At 31.4% G+C, this 18,559-nt stretch overlaps 1 protein-coding gene across 1 annotated transcript in view; it reads right to left on the bottom strand.

The window, feature by feature from the left end:
• Positions 1-1,104: 1,104 nt before the first annotated feature.
• The window catches only part of LOC106478013 (coatomer subunit beta'), a 51,902-nt gene continuing 34,447 nt past the window's right edge, over positions 1,105-18,559 (bottom strand). Inside the window, exons 10-15 of the mRNA XM_013938516.2 lie at positions 18,134-18,333; positions 16,560-16,666; positions 13,221-13,364; positions 12,660-12,790; positions 10,199-10,406; positions 1,105-1,278 (exon numbers count right to left, since the gene is read on the bottom strand). Coding sequence (XP_013793970.2) covers positions 1,120-1,278; positions 10,199-10,406; positions 12,660-12,790; positions 13,221-13,364; positions 16,560-16,666; positions 18,134-18,333 — 949 coding nt within the window. The 3' untranslated portion in view covers positions 1,105-1,119. The remainder of the gene's footprint in view (positions 1,279-10,198; positions 10,407-12,659; positions 12,791-13,220; positions 13,365-16,559; positions 16,667-18,133; positions 18,334-18,559) is intronic.

Genomic DNA, 18,559 nt, shown 5'->3' with positions numbered 1-18,559 from the left:
CCACGTATATATAACATACAGAAGATATTAAAATTATGGTATATTTCCTTTTTGAAAAATCTGCAAGCACAATAGGAATAACCATTAACTTTTGTGTGCATGTGAATGTTCAAATTTCATATTGTGTCTTTTGGAGGGTTAAAATTTTTTGTTTTAATTTCAAAATGAGTTTACATTTTGTATGTGATAAAAAGATGCTTACAGATATGCTAGGCTTATGATGCATTAACACCTTTTTTTTGCATTTAAAACCATATCTGAACATTGAATTATGTTTTATGACCTGAGGCTTGCTCAGTAATAAACATGTTTCTAAGGGATTTATTGTTATCTGAACATTGAATTATGTTTTATGACCTGAGGCTTGCTCAGTAATAAACACGTTTCTAAGGGATTTATTGTTGCAGTTTGGTTGATTTCAGTAAACTGGTGGTAAATAAATCATCAGTAGTATTATTAAAAAGGTATATCAGTCATTTATATTTACTGAAACACACTTAATTGTTGTTGTTTTAAAAAAAAGTAAGCTGTTTACAGTAAGAAAGAATGTTTATCAAGAAAAATAATAGTGTATGAGTGGAAGATGAATAGATGTTCAATTATTACTGAATTGTTTGGGTAGGTTTTTTTTAGTTTTTGCAAGAATATTCAATGTGTGTTCAATTATTACTCAATTATTTAGGTACTTTTTAGTTATTATTATTTTTTAATAACAGTCTTCAAGTGGAGGTTGGGTGTTCAATTATTTAGGTCAGGTTTTTTTAGTTCTTGTTATTTTATAATAACAGTCTATGGGTGAAGGTTGGGTGTTTTACAATTGTAAAAATTAAGGATGCTTTCTATTCACAGGTATTTCAACTTTGGCTTCACTAATAACATCCTTATAATTACCTCAATAGTTATGGGGGTAATTATCATGCCCACAACTGGCTGTAGATATTTAGTGAGGTTTGGTTCTGGTGTCAATACTCTGGCCCAACTTTGATTTTCTCATGCTAGCTGTCTTGTTTTTCATGTACAATATTTTGATATCCTCAATGCTTTTAGAAAGATATTGCCACAGAAATGTTCCTTTTAAAATTACACCTTTTTGTATTCCTTAACAAGTGGTATATCTTTTCACTGTTCATGTGTCCAACATGAGGTAAAAGAACTGTATGCACACACCTGAGCTTCCTGGGCAAGTTGGTATGCTATCTTTAAATCGGCAAGCTGCAGAGCCAGTTCAAATCTGTGTTCTGGGTCTGTTGAGACAGCAAGGGCTTGGGCCTTGAAACCCTGTAAGAAAGAAATCAGTTTCCTCTAGTTTGTGACTTAGCACAAAAAATTGTTATAAAAAACTAACATACAAAGTGAATTAAAAATCACAAAAGTATGAAGAGCAAATTACAAATATGATCACATCAAGAACTACCTGTATTAGATGTACATTATTTAATATTCATTGAAGCTTTAATGCAGAAAAGTATAGCTTACCTATTTCTGGACTTTATACAAGTTTTTTAAACAATATTTGGCTGAACATTTTCATTAGATTTTACAGAAGTTAGTACTGAAGTAATTTAGTACATCCTGATAATATTAAAACAAAAGCAATTTAAATGGGTTTTCATAATATTAAAAATGGGACAAACAGTAGTTTTAGTTGAAAATATCCTATTGGATTTGGATATTTTCAAGCTGTTAAAAAAAATGTGCAATGGGCATGATCTATCACTTCATTATACTATAATATTAACCTAGTTCCTTTGTCACTGTTCTTTGAAAAGTTAATAAGGATGTTATGTCCCCAATCCCTGTTGTTTGGATCGTGCTAGCTGTTGTTGTCGTTGCCACTATGTGACCACCTGTGGCAACACAAGGTGGGCAACTTTATTTATTATGACTACCAGTCCTCCCACTCTTTAATACCAGGACAACTTCTACTATACTGAGAAGCTAGTACACAGCATCAATGAGCTAGAAGATGCAATACCTATTATGTGTGAAACATGTGCAAGTAGTATCATGTGTGCATAAGCCATGAGGTAATCCCTTAACTCTCTCAACACGAGCTCGGTCTATTTAACCGACCACGTGACCTATTTGTACTCGTTTAGTCTTCATAGATTTTATACTACTAACTTTTAATATATTTAATATAAATTTGGCAGTCTTTCAGCTAACATTACAAGTCTTTCACATACAAAAAGGTCTGTCTGTGAATATATCGAATATTTGTTTGGAATAGTCTGTGTGCAAAGTGATTTTCATGTTAAAAATACTTTTTCTTCATCTCAAAAATCCCAAATTTCATTTATGTATTCTATAAAATCTCCTAAATACATTTCAAATGTTTGTTTTCAGTAAAACTTTATATTTTTATCTGTTATTTTCTCTACCCTAACTCTATATAAGGTTGGTCAATTTGACCAACCTCGTAACCACCACAAAAATATCAAAAGTCTAAATTACCCTTTTCTCTTTCTAGAATGACTTCAGATTGTAACATGACACTACAATTGTTTATCCCAAGTAACTTTAAACTCATAGCAGTATACATCTATCTATAATTAAATTTTATTGTTTTATTGCCCTTTGAATTGTGGCTAACTACTATTTGTGCCATTATAAGTTGTAAATCACTCAAGGAATGTGCAGCTCACAATACGCTATTGAATTACATTACTCACCAGCTGTTCGTGTGCGTGCCTCGTGAAACATTTTTTATTATATTACTATTATTTATTTTACCTAATCTAACCGTAACTAATCAAAACAGATCCCAATTTTTACATCTTAGTAACTTTTATAATAATAAATAAAGAATAAACACGAAAAACAAGAAATAAAGTACATACCCGAATATTCTTTTTTTCTGCCATAAACTGTCGATAACACTTAACCCTACTTTTTTCTTTATACTAATGGTTGTAATGCACTAAATAATTTTTATCTAATTAAATAATGCACCAAAGAACATAAAATAATAACATGCAAAAAGTTGACAATTTCCCCTAACTCTCACAATTTTTCTGTTTTTCTAACTGTTCAACAAGAGACATTACAAATTCATCCAAGCCAGTCGTTATCTTTCCCGTGGAAATGAAGCTTGTAATAACAGTGAAACTGACAATTCTCCATTCAGGAAACAATGTAATATAAAACATAAATTGATAGATGAAAACCTTGGCTTTCTATTGGTTATAGAATATATATATATAATTAAATGTAAGAGAGAACTATTAACAAATCCTGAGAAACAGGATGTGATTGGTGGGTGTGACAAGAGGGGTCTGATATTATATTTGATAGCTCTGTAACCAAACAAAATTAAAGGCTATAAAAATTATGGTTTGTCTGAGCAACAACGATTTTATAGTGAGTAATTTACATTTAATTTCATACTTATTTGAGGGGTAGTGGATAAAATAGAAATGAAGAGATGCCCAGAGAAAATATGTCACCTTTATCACATCAGGGTAAATGAAAGATTTTTTAAAATATTGCCTTATAAAATTTAAAACTTATATACTATTAAAATATGGATTATTAGCTAAGATATTACACTACACTAATTGGTATAACATAAACAAAAGGTAGTTTAATACAGTTTTGAATGTAAGTTACTGAAACCTTGCGACATGTGCAGGAAAGGATGCCTGTGTCAATAGGGTTAAAGGAAATGCTATATGATTGTCTGATTCATATCCAACTTAATATCAGACCAGATGTCATTAGATTATATATGTTGGTCTTTCTAGACCATCCCATCCACAGCATCAAGATTTTTCTCCTCCATAAAACTATCACCTGATTCATATCCAACTTAATATCAGACCAGATGTCATTAGATTATATATGTTGGTCTTTCTAGACCATCCCATCCACAGCATCAAGATTTTTCTCTTCCATAAAACTATCACCTCTTCCAACCCAGGCTCAGTCCCTGGGACCGACCTCATAACCATTTTGCGCTTGTTATAGTTTTCATGCTATAACTTTTAAATTAGTAAGAGTATGGTAATGAAATGTGGCAGTAAACATTACAATGATTTCATATGCAAGATATAAATTTTTTAATATCAAATCTTAAGGTTTGTAAAGCAATGATTCTCTCATGCCTTTTTTTCTTTTCACACTTTGCCTATCCAACATGCAAAGTAATTTTCATTTTAAGATTAAAAATACTTTTATGCATCAGAAAATTTTCAAATTTCATATGCAAAACCCTTATAATGTCCAGATAGTTATCAAATGTTTCTTAAGAAAAACTTTATATTTTGTGTGTTATTTTCAGTAAGGAATCTCTGTACACATTTGGTCAATTTGACCAATCTTGTAACCACACTAAAAAAATTAAGAAATAAATATAAATTTTGCCTTTTTCATTCTAGAATAACTACAAGTTATAACATGAAAACATAAATGTTTAGACTAAATAGCTTAAATCTCATAAAATTATACACACACACACACATATATATATATATATATTTATTATTTTTATTACATTGCCCTTTCAGCCATGCCTTACTAACAATACAGAAGTGACAATGATGCAGCACATGTGCACTCAATAATATAAAACTGACCTTTAGTCTTTACAAAGTGACCTGTCTTGGCTGTGTTTTAGTAGACTAGTATTTTGTAAAATACAGTCCCATTTCAATTATTATACATTATATATGTATATAGATTATTACTATTTAGTAACAAGTTCATAAACTTGTTTTTCTCAAAATACAGAACAGTAAATAAAGTAGTAAAGCAAACATGTTGACACAGGTTGCTAAGCTTTTTAAAATTTTGCACATGGAGGATATGAAACAAAATACTTTTTTTAGGTTTTATATATACTTTTGAATAACTAAAAAAGCATAAATTACTACATCAGTACCTTAGAATTCCACTATAATTTATCAAGCTTAGTAACTAAGCTGTATTTCAGTCTAAAAAAATTTGAAATTTTGAGCAGACTAAAGACACAACCAACCTTATTGAAATCTTGGTTCGAAAGAAAGAAATGGCATCCAAACATGTTAAAATGGCTGAGAAAGCCACTAGGGGACATTCTGAGCTTCCGATTGGTTGTTCATGTCATATATAGAAGTAGGTATATATAAGGGAGCATTACCAAAAAATGAAAATAGGTGGGTGGGGTGCCACTGTGTTTGATTTATTACGTGAGTAATATCTTAGCAAATAGAAAAGATAAGACCTTATTTTATATTCTAGCTTGTCAATATCTGTAATTCGAGTTCCTAATTTGTATGAAACTGTAGACTTAGTATTTTGACATCACAAACATCTAATTTGAACCAGTGCTGCATTCAACATACCACAAGACACACAAAAATCAATGTTTATCTGTTTTTTAATATTTGGTTTTAAATTAAGAAATTGAGTAAGGTATAATACTAAAATTTGAATAATAATCTACAGTTTGATACCAAACTTATTGACATAAATTCATGAAATAGCAGTTCAGTAAAATTTTGAATGTGAGTCAACAAACGCAATGACATGGCCTGGGTTATTTCTATAAAAATTATATTTATAATTTAACTTAATATCCTACAAACATTACCTAACATTCATTATATTTAAACTATTTGCTGTTTATTTGTCCAACTCGGCAAATAATCCAAATCTCTTTGTAAAACAGCAGTGTCTTCCTCACACCCAGCAACACTCAATATTTTAATATCATCAGCAAATTTAAATAATTTTTGACCATTTTCCTATCTATGTCATTGTTGTAAATCAGGAGAAGCAAAGGTTCTAAAACTAAGCGCTGATGTTATTATGTGATATTAATCCAGTTTGACTAAACTCCATTTATAGCAACCTTCTGCTTTCTTTCATTCAACCTGTTTTATATCAAATGACCCAACCTATCCCTTACACCTAGAGAAATAATTTTTTAATGTGACACTGAAAATCCAGATACACCAAATTCACACTCATACCCTTATCTATATAAGCAGTAACCTATTCAAAGAATGTCAAAAGATTACTAATGCAAGGTTTTCCTCTAGTGAAACCATGCTGACTATACAACTAAACTTTAAACTGTTTATACCCAGTTCTGTATGTCAACTATCAAAGAGCTTTAAAAACAATTTCTGCTAAACCGTCAAACTTGACTAGCTTCAGCATGTTACATTTACAAAATAACTGAATAACTACAGGAGGTTTCAAACTATTTCTATAGAATTATAGCTTACATTTACAGCTAGAAACTCATTTATATGGATTCCCAGCCAAAAAAGCATGGAATAAATCAATTATTAACAACATTAATACCAAGACAGGCTAAACTAATGTAGTTAATTTTCTATCCCCCCTTCACCATAATCATTATCTTGAAACAACATATAAAGGGATGGGGTATGTCAGGTATATTTTTAATTTAATGAACACACAATTAACAGTGAATGTCCGAGATGACAATAATGCAGGAATGAGAAATATTTTAAGCTTCTTGAGGGAAATTAGTTACTTGTATATAAATATTCAGCCCAGAAAACAGGATTTGTGCGATCAGGACTGTCTTTAATTCACATTTGATACTACAAGGCTACCTGTAACTCACCTGAATCACTCTTTACAAATCTTAAAACACCTGTCATCTATTTAAGTCTTTCAACTGCAAACCATTAAAGCTTTTCATAAAAGTATTATATGCAGAAACTCGTTACATATATTTAGAGTTTGTGAATGTGAACAAACTCGGGAGTGTTTTAAAAATAATCAAATGTTCACTTTAATAATTATAACAGTTTAGATATACAACATGACAACTATTAATGTGTAGAACAAATGCGAATGTGAACAAATTTCTAGGAACAAACTCGGGAGTGTTTTAAAAATAATCAAATGTTCAATTTAATAATTATAACAGTTTAGATATACAACATGGCAACTATTAATGTGTAGAACAAATGCGAATGTGAACAAATTTCTAGGAACAAACTTGGGAGTGTTTTAAAAATAATCAAATGTTCACTTTAATAATTATAACAGTTTAGATATACAACATGGTAACTATTAATGCGTAGAATTTTATTTTTGAAAGTCTACTGTATTTGTTCCTCTTTACAAAACAACTAGGTAAGTGCAGAATTTTAAGAAATGTTATATTACAATACAATCCCAGAGCCTTTCACTCTCATCAAACATTTCAGGATATTTAAGGGACATTTTTTGTTTGTTTGTTTAAGGCTCTGGGATTACAGCTTTCAAATTCAAGTACTTACATGATTTCAATAAAACTCAATATAAGATTGTTCTTATTAAGTGTAATTAATAATCACAAAAGTTCAACTTTGGTTATATCAACAGTGAAACACTTGAAATGTTTCTGGGTGAGAAAAAACAGTCATTTTTCAATGGTTTAAACATATCAAAATATATATATAAGGACATACCACAAGGAAACCTCAAGTGGTCTTGTGGTACACCCCATCTCACAATGGGCACTTATAGAGACAGGGCATATGGTATGAGAACTTTCTGTTATCCTAGCTCAATGTAGGTTTTAAGTAAGTATACCATGGGAGGTAACATTAGCTGCCTAGTGGGATACCATTGAATGACAAAAGGGTCCATAAAGGGAAATGGTACACATTCTACTCAAAGATGGTGAAGCAATGGAAGAATGGAGACCTGTGGAAGCAAAAAACCATCAGGAGGTAAAACATGCCAGAAGGTATAGAAATGGAAAGGGATGTGTAAAGACAGTCAACATTCCTGCCTGGAAAAGCTTGCCTAAGTGCTGGCAAAGATGAGGTGGAGGAAAATGAAAAGGTGATGAATAGAATACAAGCATCAATATCCCAAGACAAACACATCACTGAAGATGGGCACATCCTGGAAAAGAAAAAGGTTCATGAAAATAGGGATCCCAGGATAGGGACAGAAGATGATGAAGACCCTTAAAACACGAGGACCATGATACAGCACACAGAACTGTCTAACAAGACACGGAAGCCAAACCAGGTCTGAACGGTCCAACAGAACAGAGGTGGAAGGAAGAGAGGTAGGAAATAAGTATGGTTTACCCCCCAAGTGGTTGAAGTAAGAGGAAGAAGGGAAAGGAGAAGTGTAGTGGAAGAGGGTGTGAGATGCACCTAGAGGATAGACATCAAAACAAGGCAATCAGAGGAAACAACAGGAAGAAATAAATCAGAAGAGAGAGATGGTAAAGGGCAGAAAGGCAATAGCTTGAATGAGGGCATATATAGAATTGAGCAAAATTCCAGCAAGGTCTCAGTCAAGCAAGGGAGCAGGGCAAAGAGAATAGAGGAGAGTGAAGGAGCTGAACAGAACAAAAAGGATGAGGTAAGAAACACATCTTGATACTGGGAAAGGAGAAAAGTCATGGACATGGCCAATCGACAACTAAGAAGGGCCATGTTCATGACTTTTCTCCTTTCCCAGGCTGGTAAAAAAGAAATAAAGGAGGTGCACAGAATTATTGCTTGGAGGAAATGGATGGTGGAAAGACCAGTGACAAAAGATCCACCACCAAAGGTGATAGACAAATACAGAGGAAGGATAAGAAGAATGTGATGAGAATAACATCACAGTTGTAGAAAGTCTGATCTGATAGGCAACAGACTGGGAAAATTCCAAATATGAGGGCGGAGGGAAAATAACCCTCAATGAAAAGGGAAGTGTGAAAGTGCAAATCAAGAAAGAGAGAAGATAATGAAGAGGGGAGGAGGGGGTCTATTAAACAAGCTCATCAAGGCAAAGATGGTCTGAGTGGTGCCAAAAAAAGGACCAAGAAGGATAGTAGTGTGTAAATCCAAGGTATGGAAGGATGAGACAAATTAGCGAGAAGGTATAGAGAAAGAAGTAAAACTAGGCCTGGATGAGAAAAATGACAGAAGAGGAATAGAGGACTGTAAGAGTGGAAGCCTGGAATAAAGAATAAAAAAGGATGGGGGTGGCAACTGGCAAGGAGGAATGTGTAAAACCAAGAGTAAACCCCACAAAAGATCTGGGGGTGCAGAGGGTACTCCGCTGACAGAATAAGGACTGGCCAAGAGAGTTGGTTTGTCAATAAGAAAGTTCCTGACAAATGTTGAAAACAGGCACAGAAGTGTATAGATAATAGCCAAAAACAAATTCTTCCCTTTTCTTCAGTTTGTTTGTATTTTTGTTAACAAACATAATAATAATAAAAAATGTTCGTTGTGGTAAATGAAATAATAATTTGATCTAATTTTTCTTCTTCCCAATTTGTAAAAAAATCCTTACGTGATAGAAAAAAATGAATATTATTTTCAAAATCTGCGTAGCTGAGTTATGGAAAATCTGTTATTAAAACCAAAACAACTTATATGAAGTTTAATTTCACAGGCCCGTGTTATAAATTACCATCATTCAAGAAGTCATGATAAAATATTAAGGTTTTAGAAAGAAAAGCTAAGGAAAAGGAAAATCAAAGTTTCGTTAACAATGCAAATCTCATTACATTGAACTCCGACAAGAACTTTTAACACATCTGGTCAATAAAGTCTCGAGGAGAAAAATGAGGATTCATAAGTGTAAAATGCAGGAGGAGTCATTGCACATGGAGGTGGGTCACACACTCCTATTGGTGGAGGGTTCTGCTACATCATGCAGTAGCACAACTTTACGTGGTTTCAGCTGAGATTTGGTGGGAGTTTTCACAGTGCTGGTGGCATGCAAGTTTCTTTGGCAGAACATATGGAAGAGCTGAGGAAGATAGGTATTCTGTGTTAAGAGGTATTTGTTTCAGAAAGATCTAGTTTATTTGCAATGTTAGAACTTTATAAAACTTGTGTATCTATATTTTAAATTATGACTAAAGTATACCCTTTGTAAAAACATTATAATGTATGTAAGGCTTATGAAAACTTACCATAAAAATACTAAGTAAAGATGTCAGAGATGTAATAAATTCATAAACAACAATTTACAAGCATAATGAAGTGATTTATTTTGGAGGGAGCATACTACATATTTTGACAGAACATTGAATTGTGTTCTGTCCCCCACAAATAAACCATTTTATTATTCTCATAAATCATTGTTTGCCAATTTATAATTATGTTAGCATAATGTGGTTCCATACTCGAGTGCATCAGAGATGTGCACAGGAATTTGCTAAGCATGAGTAATCTACACACATTTCCTCATATTATTAAAATGAACAACAATAAACATAAAACACTTCACTAGCCTGCTTTTCCAGAAAGTGTGCTACACGAGTTCTATGTTCCTTAGGAATTGTGGGAAGAACTTTATCTGCAGTCTCAAAGTCTCTTCGCATCACAGCTGTCTGGTACTCCAAGACAGAAAGCAATAGTGAATAAGAAACAACATTAAGTTCTTTATCACCTAAATACAGTCTGCTGTCTTTAGGAATGTAGCCCAAGAGGTACATGGTTCTGTAATAAACAGTTGTAATTAATGTAAAATAACTTTAAATGAATACATAAACTAGCAGCTGTATGATTACCTCAATCATGACCTGACCTTTCATGAAATTTAACTATGTTTACATTAAAAAATGTCTACGTATGTAACAAAATAAAAAATAACTACTACTACTTAACATGTTCACTTTAATTTCAAATCAAATTAAACCACCAAGACTGCTTTAAAACAGCTTCAAAACAGTTGTGATTACATAAAAAGATTACTGATATTGTGTAGTACTGTAATATTGCTGACATATTTACATATTTTGGGAAATAAAAATATAATTTTAACTGCTGATGGGAGATATTTGGTCAAAAGTATAAACTGCTTAAATTTAAAGTAAAATATTTCTATGAAATTTTGTTATTGAAAATGACCTAACCCAATGACACTTTCAACAATATAAAACAAGTTTCTTTTTATAAGCTGTACTATTTCCTATAGATCATTTTCCAGGCGGTTCTGCTATGATTAGTGTTTGGCAAAAAGCTTCAGCAGATATTTCCTTTGCAACATCTCAACCAACAATTGGTCCAGTTATCAATGATATTTTCAAGTTTTGAACAACTCGACTTACAAGATCTACATGTGCCGATGTTTCCATTTATCAACGTGATATTTTAAGATCTGTGCAAGAACTCAGCTAACAGATGTTTCCACATATAAAAGCTATCTTCAAGTTTTGTACACCAAAAAAAAACTTTACTTCAAGTTTTTTTTTTCTGAAATTTCTTATAACATAGTGCTACATCAGAAGGAATTTATCAATATTACTCAAATTTTTTTGTTTATTCAAAACATTTATATTTTTATCTACCACGAATATACTTAATACTGTTTTGAATAAGGTACCTAAAAAATCATTTATAGATACCAAAGTGCATGATGTTTTATTGGGAGTAACATCCAATACAGCAATGTCCTTGAAACCCAAAAACAAACACTTGCAATTACTTTGTAATAAAATGTTTTGCAGGCTGACAAAATACAACAAATATTTTCTAGATTGACAAGTCCACCCTATTTAGTCTATATGTTTTGTGAATTGACAAAATCCAGCCTGTTTCAGCCTACATCATTTTCTATGTTGAAAAAATTCAGGCTATTTCAATTTACATTGTCTTATAAATTGATAAACTCCAGCCTGATTCACTCTACATTGTGACTAGATTAACAAATTCCAAACAGTTTCAGTTTACATCGTTTTCTAAGTTGATAAAATCCAGCCTGTTTTGTATATTGATAAAGTCTAGCCTGATTCAATCTACATTGTTAAGTACATTAATGAAATCCAGTCTGATTCAGTCTACATTGATAAGTAATTTAATGAAATCCAGACTGATTCAGTCTACAATGTTTTGTATATTGATAAAGTCTAGCCTGATTCAATCTACATTGTTAAGTACATTAATGAAATCCAGTCTGATTCAGTCTACATTGATAAGTAATTTAATGAAATCCAGCCTGTTTAAGTCTACAATGTTTTGTATATTGATAAAGTCTAGCCTGATTCAATCTACATTGTTAAGTACATTAATGAAATCCTGTCTGATTCAGTCTACATTGATCAGTACTTTATTGAAATCCAGTCTACATTAACCTACAAATTGACAAAATTCAGCCTATTTCAGTCTATTGTTTTCTAGTTTAATAAAATCCACCCTAGTTTCAATCTGCCTTTATTTCTAAATTAACAAAGTCCAGCTTGTTTTCTAGGTTCATAAAAATCAGCCCATTTCAGTCTTCATTATTTAGCAGATTAATAAAATCCAGCCTGTTTTAGTCTGTATTGTTTTCTAGGTTGACAAAACTCAGTCTATCTCAATCTATATTAACCCATTTACTGCAGCTGGGATGTACATTTCCCAGTGTGCTGGGAAATATACATCCTAGCTGCAATGAAAGGGTAAATGATTTTCAGTATAAATTACTTGGCTAGATTTCTTCTACAAATCTAAGAAATCCCATGCCACATATTGTTTACTTTAATATATGTCAAGTTTCTGGAGGTGCCTTCATCTAATTCATAAATTCTCATAAAGTTCAAAAATGTCCATACAAAATTCATAGTTGTTGTTTTTTTTTTTTACAGAGAATATTTTCTTTCAAATAAGTTATTAATTAAAAAAATATTTTAATTTAATTTTGTCATAAAAATTCCTATACCAAAATGATCTATCCTTCTACTTCAGAGTCACTTCAATAAAATTAAGTCAAACCTGTCAAGATGGGCAATAGTTACAATCTCTCCTCCTACATAGTAGTTGAGACGATTAACACTGTTGGTGTAAATGAAACAGTCTCCAATCCAAACACCAGTTTTCACTACTTCTTGTACTTCTCCCAACACCTATCAGGTTGTCAGAAACCAAACTTTTGTCAGTAACTTCTGCAAACTCAAATGGCCATGTCTTTCAACACATAAAAAAATAACAATTAACAAAACAAATTCAGTATTAGCTGCTTACTCAGTTTTTCTCACTAATAACAGGAAAACACAAGGTTTCCAGAATGTAAAACTTTGGTGGAGCTTAACTGCATTAACTTAAGCTTCCAGAAAGTAAAACTTCATAAATATGGAGCTTAACTGTATCTATTTAAACTTCCAGAAAGTAAAACTTTACACACATGGAACTTAACTGTATTGATGTATTTTCAAGTAACATTCTTAAGCTTCAGAAGAGGCCACCAACATGTTTGTATAGGTTCATATGAAACACCTTATTCTACTTTTAAAAGAAATCACACTTTTCATTTTAAAAAAATAATTCATTTCATACATCAAATGCATCTTCAACTCCATCCTCAGACAGTCCTTCCTTTGTTTCCTTTGCCTTGGTAACAGCATCAGGACTGTACTTTAGAACATAGAAAGAGTCTTCTGTAGCAATGCTGATCAGTTCACCAGACTCACTCCAATAAACCTGACAAAAGTAAAAAACGTATATACAAGTTTTCTAGTCAATATGAAGTAGCTTTTGTATTCCTTGTTAGCTATGACAGCTTTATTTCAAATATAGAATTACAAATAGGAAATCTTAATTTTCAGTACATTGAACTAACAAAGAACATTAACCCTTTCACGACGAAGTCGACAGACCTCATAATCACTATTGTACTCATTATAGTTTCAATACTATAACTTCTAACAAACTTTGTGTATCTTCACCAGATTTTGTAGACTTTTAGTAAACATTACCCCTCTTTTGTTCACAAAAAATCAGATTTTTTAATGAAGTTCTTGTACTATATATTTGTCTGTGAATAATCACTATTGTACTCATTATAGTTTCAATACTATAACTTCTAACAAACTTTGTGTATCTTCACCAGATTTTGTAGACTTTTAGTAAACATTACCATTCTTTTGTTCACAAAAAATCAGATTTTTTAATGAAGTTCTTGTACTATATATTTGTCTGTGAATATATATAATATTTCTATATACTAGTTCGAGTGTGCTAAGTGATTTCCATATACTTTTCTTCAAAACCTCAAATATTATTTGCATAACCTCTAAAACCTTCTAAATAAATTTCAAACGTTTTCTTTCTGTAAAACATTATATTTTATCTGTTATTTTCTCTACCCTAATTTTATACAAGGTTTGTCAATTTCACTACCTTGTAACCACCAAAAAAATTTGAAATTCCTTTTTCTTTCTTTCTAGAATGTCAAATTATAATAAGAAATTACATTTGTTTATCATAGATAGCTTTAAACTCATAACAGTACATTTATTTATACATAAATTTTTTTGTTTTATTTCCCTTTTGAACCCTGTCTAGCTACTACTTGTGCTATTATAAGTTGTAAACCACTTGGTGAACATGCAACTCACATTACACTATTTAATTACATTACGCACTAGTTACTCACAAGAATAACTCGTGAAAAAATTTTATTATATTATTATAATTTATTTAAATCTTAATGTCCACAAAAAGTTCCCTATTTTTATATTTTAGTTACTTTTATAATAATAGATATAGAATACACAAGAAAAACATGAAAAAAAGTATATCTCCCAAGTCTTTATTTTTTTGCTGTTGACTTTCGATGACACTTAACCCTACTTTTTTATACTAATGGTAGTACCACACTAAATAATTTTTATTTAATTGAATAATGCACCAAAGAACACAGAGTAATAATGTGCAAAAAGCAGACAATGTCCAATAACTATCACAAATTTTCTGACTTTATAACTATGCAACAAAAGCTGTTAAAACTTCATATAAAGCTCATCGATGTGTTTCCTGTGGGAATCAAGCTTGAACTGAAAGTGAAATTGGCAATTCTCTTTACAGAAAACAATGTAATATAATACGTCATTTGATGGATGAAAACATCGACTTTCTATTGGTTATAAATAATATCGTTATTAAACATCAGAGAGAACTATTGCGAATTTCTGAAAGAGAGGATGTAACAGGTGGCTGTGGCAAGAGGGTTCTGGTTGTCTATTTCATAGCTCTGTAACAAAATAAAACTGAAGGCTACAAAAATTATGCTTTGATCATGTGATGTAAATATTATAATAAGTAATTTATTTTAAACTTTGTACTTCTTGGAGGGGTGGTAAATAAATTAGAGAAGAGGGAATGCCTAGAGAGTAAATGTCACAATTCTCACAATATGGGAAATTCTAGTTTTTTTATATTGGCTTATAAAAGTAAGAATGTAAGAACTTAAAACTTATATGCTATTATAATATGGATTATTAGCTACATTTTTATGCTATATTGAAGAGAAAGTAATTAATTAAATTTTGAATGCAACTTTCTAAAACCTCATAAAGTGCAGAGAAAAAGATGCCCATGAAGAGAGAGTTAACATATATGACTAATTATATATAATCTCATATAAAAATTTAGTTAGGATAGTTTTTCTTTGACTTTTCAGAATCTGTATAAAGACAACACGAGACTTTGAATCAAGAACTTTGGTGTTTCATTACTTTTTTTTTCTCTATATACATATAAAATATGTCCAATTTTGTAGTATTTTCAAATATATAGTCAAATATTTTAACTACAAATGTATAACTTTCATACTTGTATCTTCTACAGACATAAGTAATGAGCAGTAATGATAGTCCTAAAATAGTTGTTATTACTACAGGATTAATCAGAATTAATTAACTTGATATTTAAATCTAAATTTTTCATCTCTAGAATAATAATACTAAGGAAAAAATCAATTAAACTACACTGGCCAACAAGTAATTTTCATCAGATATAATTATAGGTGGGCTAAAAAGCTCTTGGAATCCCGATTCCAAATCTATTTTTGGTTTTCCTCTAGCACGTAAAGGTTTCGTGACAAGACCAATCAAATTTCAAAGGTTATTGCCTTAGTTATAATCTAAGTTGTTGTACATTTCTTTTTTTGTAAACGTGTACTGTATAAATTTAACCAAAAGTATGGTATGTATAATGTTTATGGGAATTATACTGAAAAATGAATAAATTTGTAACGTTAACTAGCCTAATGTGTGATTATTACCTAAATTGTGCTGAAATTATCACCAGTCATATTTCGATAACTACATATGCTAGAAGAAAACCGAAAACAGATTTGGAATCAGCATGCAAAACTAACATAGAAAAGTGTGTTTATATCTTTGGTGTGAGAAAAAACGTTCAATTTTGTCAACCAGTATTATTAATAACATGTTAAGAGTACAATAAAAGTAGTAGGTTACTAAAATAAATATCACAGATATTTGTTTGTGAAACTGTCAATAACAAGTTACAATTACAGTAAAACTATTAGCTTACTAAAGTGTGTATTGTTGAGAATACAGACAACATTCTTCAGTTAAACTGTCAGTAATCAATGTTTAATTTTGGTGAAACTAATACATTACTAAAATGTATATTGTAGAATTACTTGAACTATTAATAACAAGTTACAATTACAGTAAAACTATTATTAAGTTGTTAAAATTTTATCACAAGATCTACACACAGTGTTCATTAAATTCATTATGTTCAGTAAAACTATTAGGTTATAAAATACTATTCATTAAGACTAAGCAATGTTCATAACTTGAACTATCAATACTAAAGAATTTAATGGTATGATAATTTTAAACAAATTAAAAAGCAACTTGCATGCTTTGGCTGAATTTCTATTCTTCGCACTAGTTCTAAAGATTCCCATTCATAGAATGCTAGTCCACTGACTGATTTCACTCCAAGCATGTGACCACCAAATATACCTGGAATTACAAACATACTTTCATGTATAAACTGTGTTTCAGTACTCGATATTTTTGTTACATCATATCTTTTACCAAACAAGTGAATCTTCTTTCTGCAGTAGCGCTAAACAAATAATTTAGTTAAAATCTCTGTTGTCTATTTACAAAATGGGAATAAATCCATCTATGTATCTGTGTTTGGCTACAGTGACATTTTAACTTTCAAAGAGCAGAGGTAGGTTAAGTGAAGGCATACTATAAATACAATGGAATTTAATCCAACACCCAGTCGGAGAGTCAGGTAGACATGTTTAGTGGGTTGATTCCCAAACAAAGCTTTCCAATACTCCATTTTTAAATTATGAATAGAGATTTGAACACCTTTTGATGTCCGTAAGTTAAATTGCCCACCAGCATAGCCAATTTTACACTACCAATCTCAAAATAAGAAGAATAACTTGTCTTGTCAAAGGGTATTCTAAAGTAATTGAACCCACCTGTGTGGACAACGAAAAGGAGACAGTTACTTAAAGTTCTGGATGCAGTTGTGGTAACCCACAGGGAAATTTATGTAAATTTATCACAGATTGTACAGTAAGAAACAGAGTAGAGAAAAATAATTTGTCTTCTCAATTGGATTCTAAAGTAATTGAAACAGGCTGCGTGGACTTTTGACAAGAAAAGAGAATTATTTAGAGTTTTAGATACAACTGTGATATCCTATAGTGTAAAGAATTTTTGTACATACATTTGACTTGTTTGGAATATATTATTTTAAAACAAGTGGATTGTGTGCTGTCCATTTATTGTTGATATTTATTGCCAACAAGTCACAGGCATCTACTGTAGAAGAATCCCAGCCCATATTAAAAACCCTGGCAGTTGCATTATAATCCTACAGCATCATAATTCACATTTCTATTCATAGAGGCGACAGCAACTGACACAGACACAAATGCAACTGTACACAAACATTACAGTAGGAAGAATATGTGATATCACATCTGTATCCAAAGCCAGCTTCAATACCCGTGTGTGTCTAAGGATATGTTTCCACTATTCTATTAGCTTGGATGAGGAAGAAGAGCTCCTGTTTACATTACTGGAGACTGGTACAAGACAAGCTACTGAGCACTGTGATGAAGTTGCAATCATCCAGAGAAAGTTAACTGTTTAACAGGAAACTGGCTTATCAGTAGTATAATATTTCAATTAAAAATGTAAAAAAACTATATGCAGACCCAATACCTGCTTCTTGCAGAAAGTTAGTCCTTTTATATAAAAAAAAGCTGGGAAAATGGAAGATAAAGATGAGAAAAATATTAAGAGAAAAAAAGAACTAAAATGTTGGAAAGCCTGAAACAGACAGCTATCACATCTTCATTTACACCAATGCTATGAGATAAAAAACAACAACTATAAACAGGTTGCATTATATTACAAAATAGCCAGATAGATTTTTGTATTTTAAAATTCTAAACTTGCCTTCAGCTCCATACTCTGGTTTGAATGACTTTCTTTCCTTAAAGTTCTTGAATATTTTCACAGAAGAACTATTCTCTCTGACAGCATATTCCGAAGAATCTAGTGCCCACACAAATTCCTGAGCTGTTCCAAAACTTTTGTTTCGGAGAGCCATTGCAGTATAAATAATATATTCTCCATCTCCACAAACTACAACAAACCTGCAAGGGAAATTATACATAATGTAAGTTAAGTTTGTAATCTTACAAGTAATACTAATATCCACATCACTACAAACTCTACCAAGCCTGAAACAGAAAACCAAATACCATGTATTCTATGTCTGTAATCTTACAAGTTGTACTAATATCCACATCACTACAAACTCTACCAAGCCTGAAACAGAAAACCACATACCATGTAATCTGTCTGTAATCTTACAAGTAA

This window comes from Limulus polyphemus, unplaced genomic scaffold (assembly GCF_000517525.1).
Source record: "Limulus polyphemus unplaced genomic scaffold, Limulus_polyphemus-2.1.2 Scaffold172, whole genome shotgun sequence".
In the NCBI taxonomy this organism is placed as follows: domain Eukaryota; kingdom Metazoa; phylum Arthropoda; class Merostomata; order Xiphosura; family Limulidae; genus Limulus; species Limulus polyphemus.
Note: the sequence above shows the minus strand (reverse complement) of the source record. Positions and strands in the feature narration are given on the sequence as shown.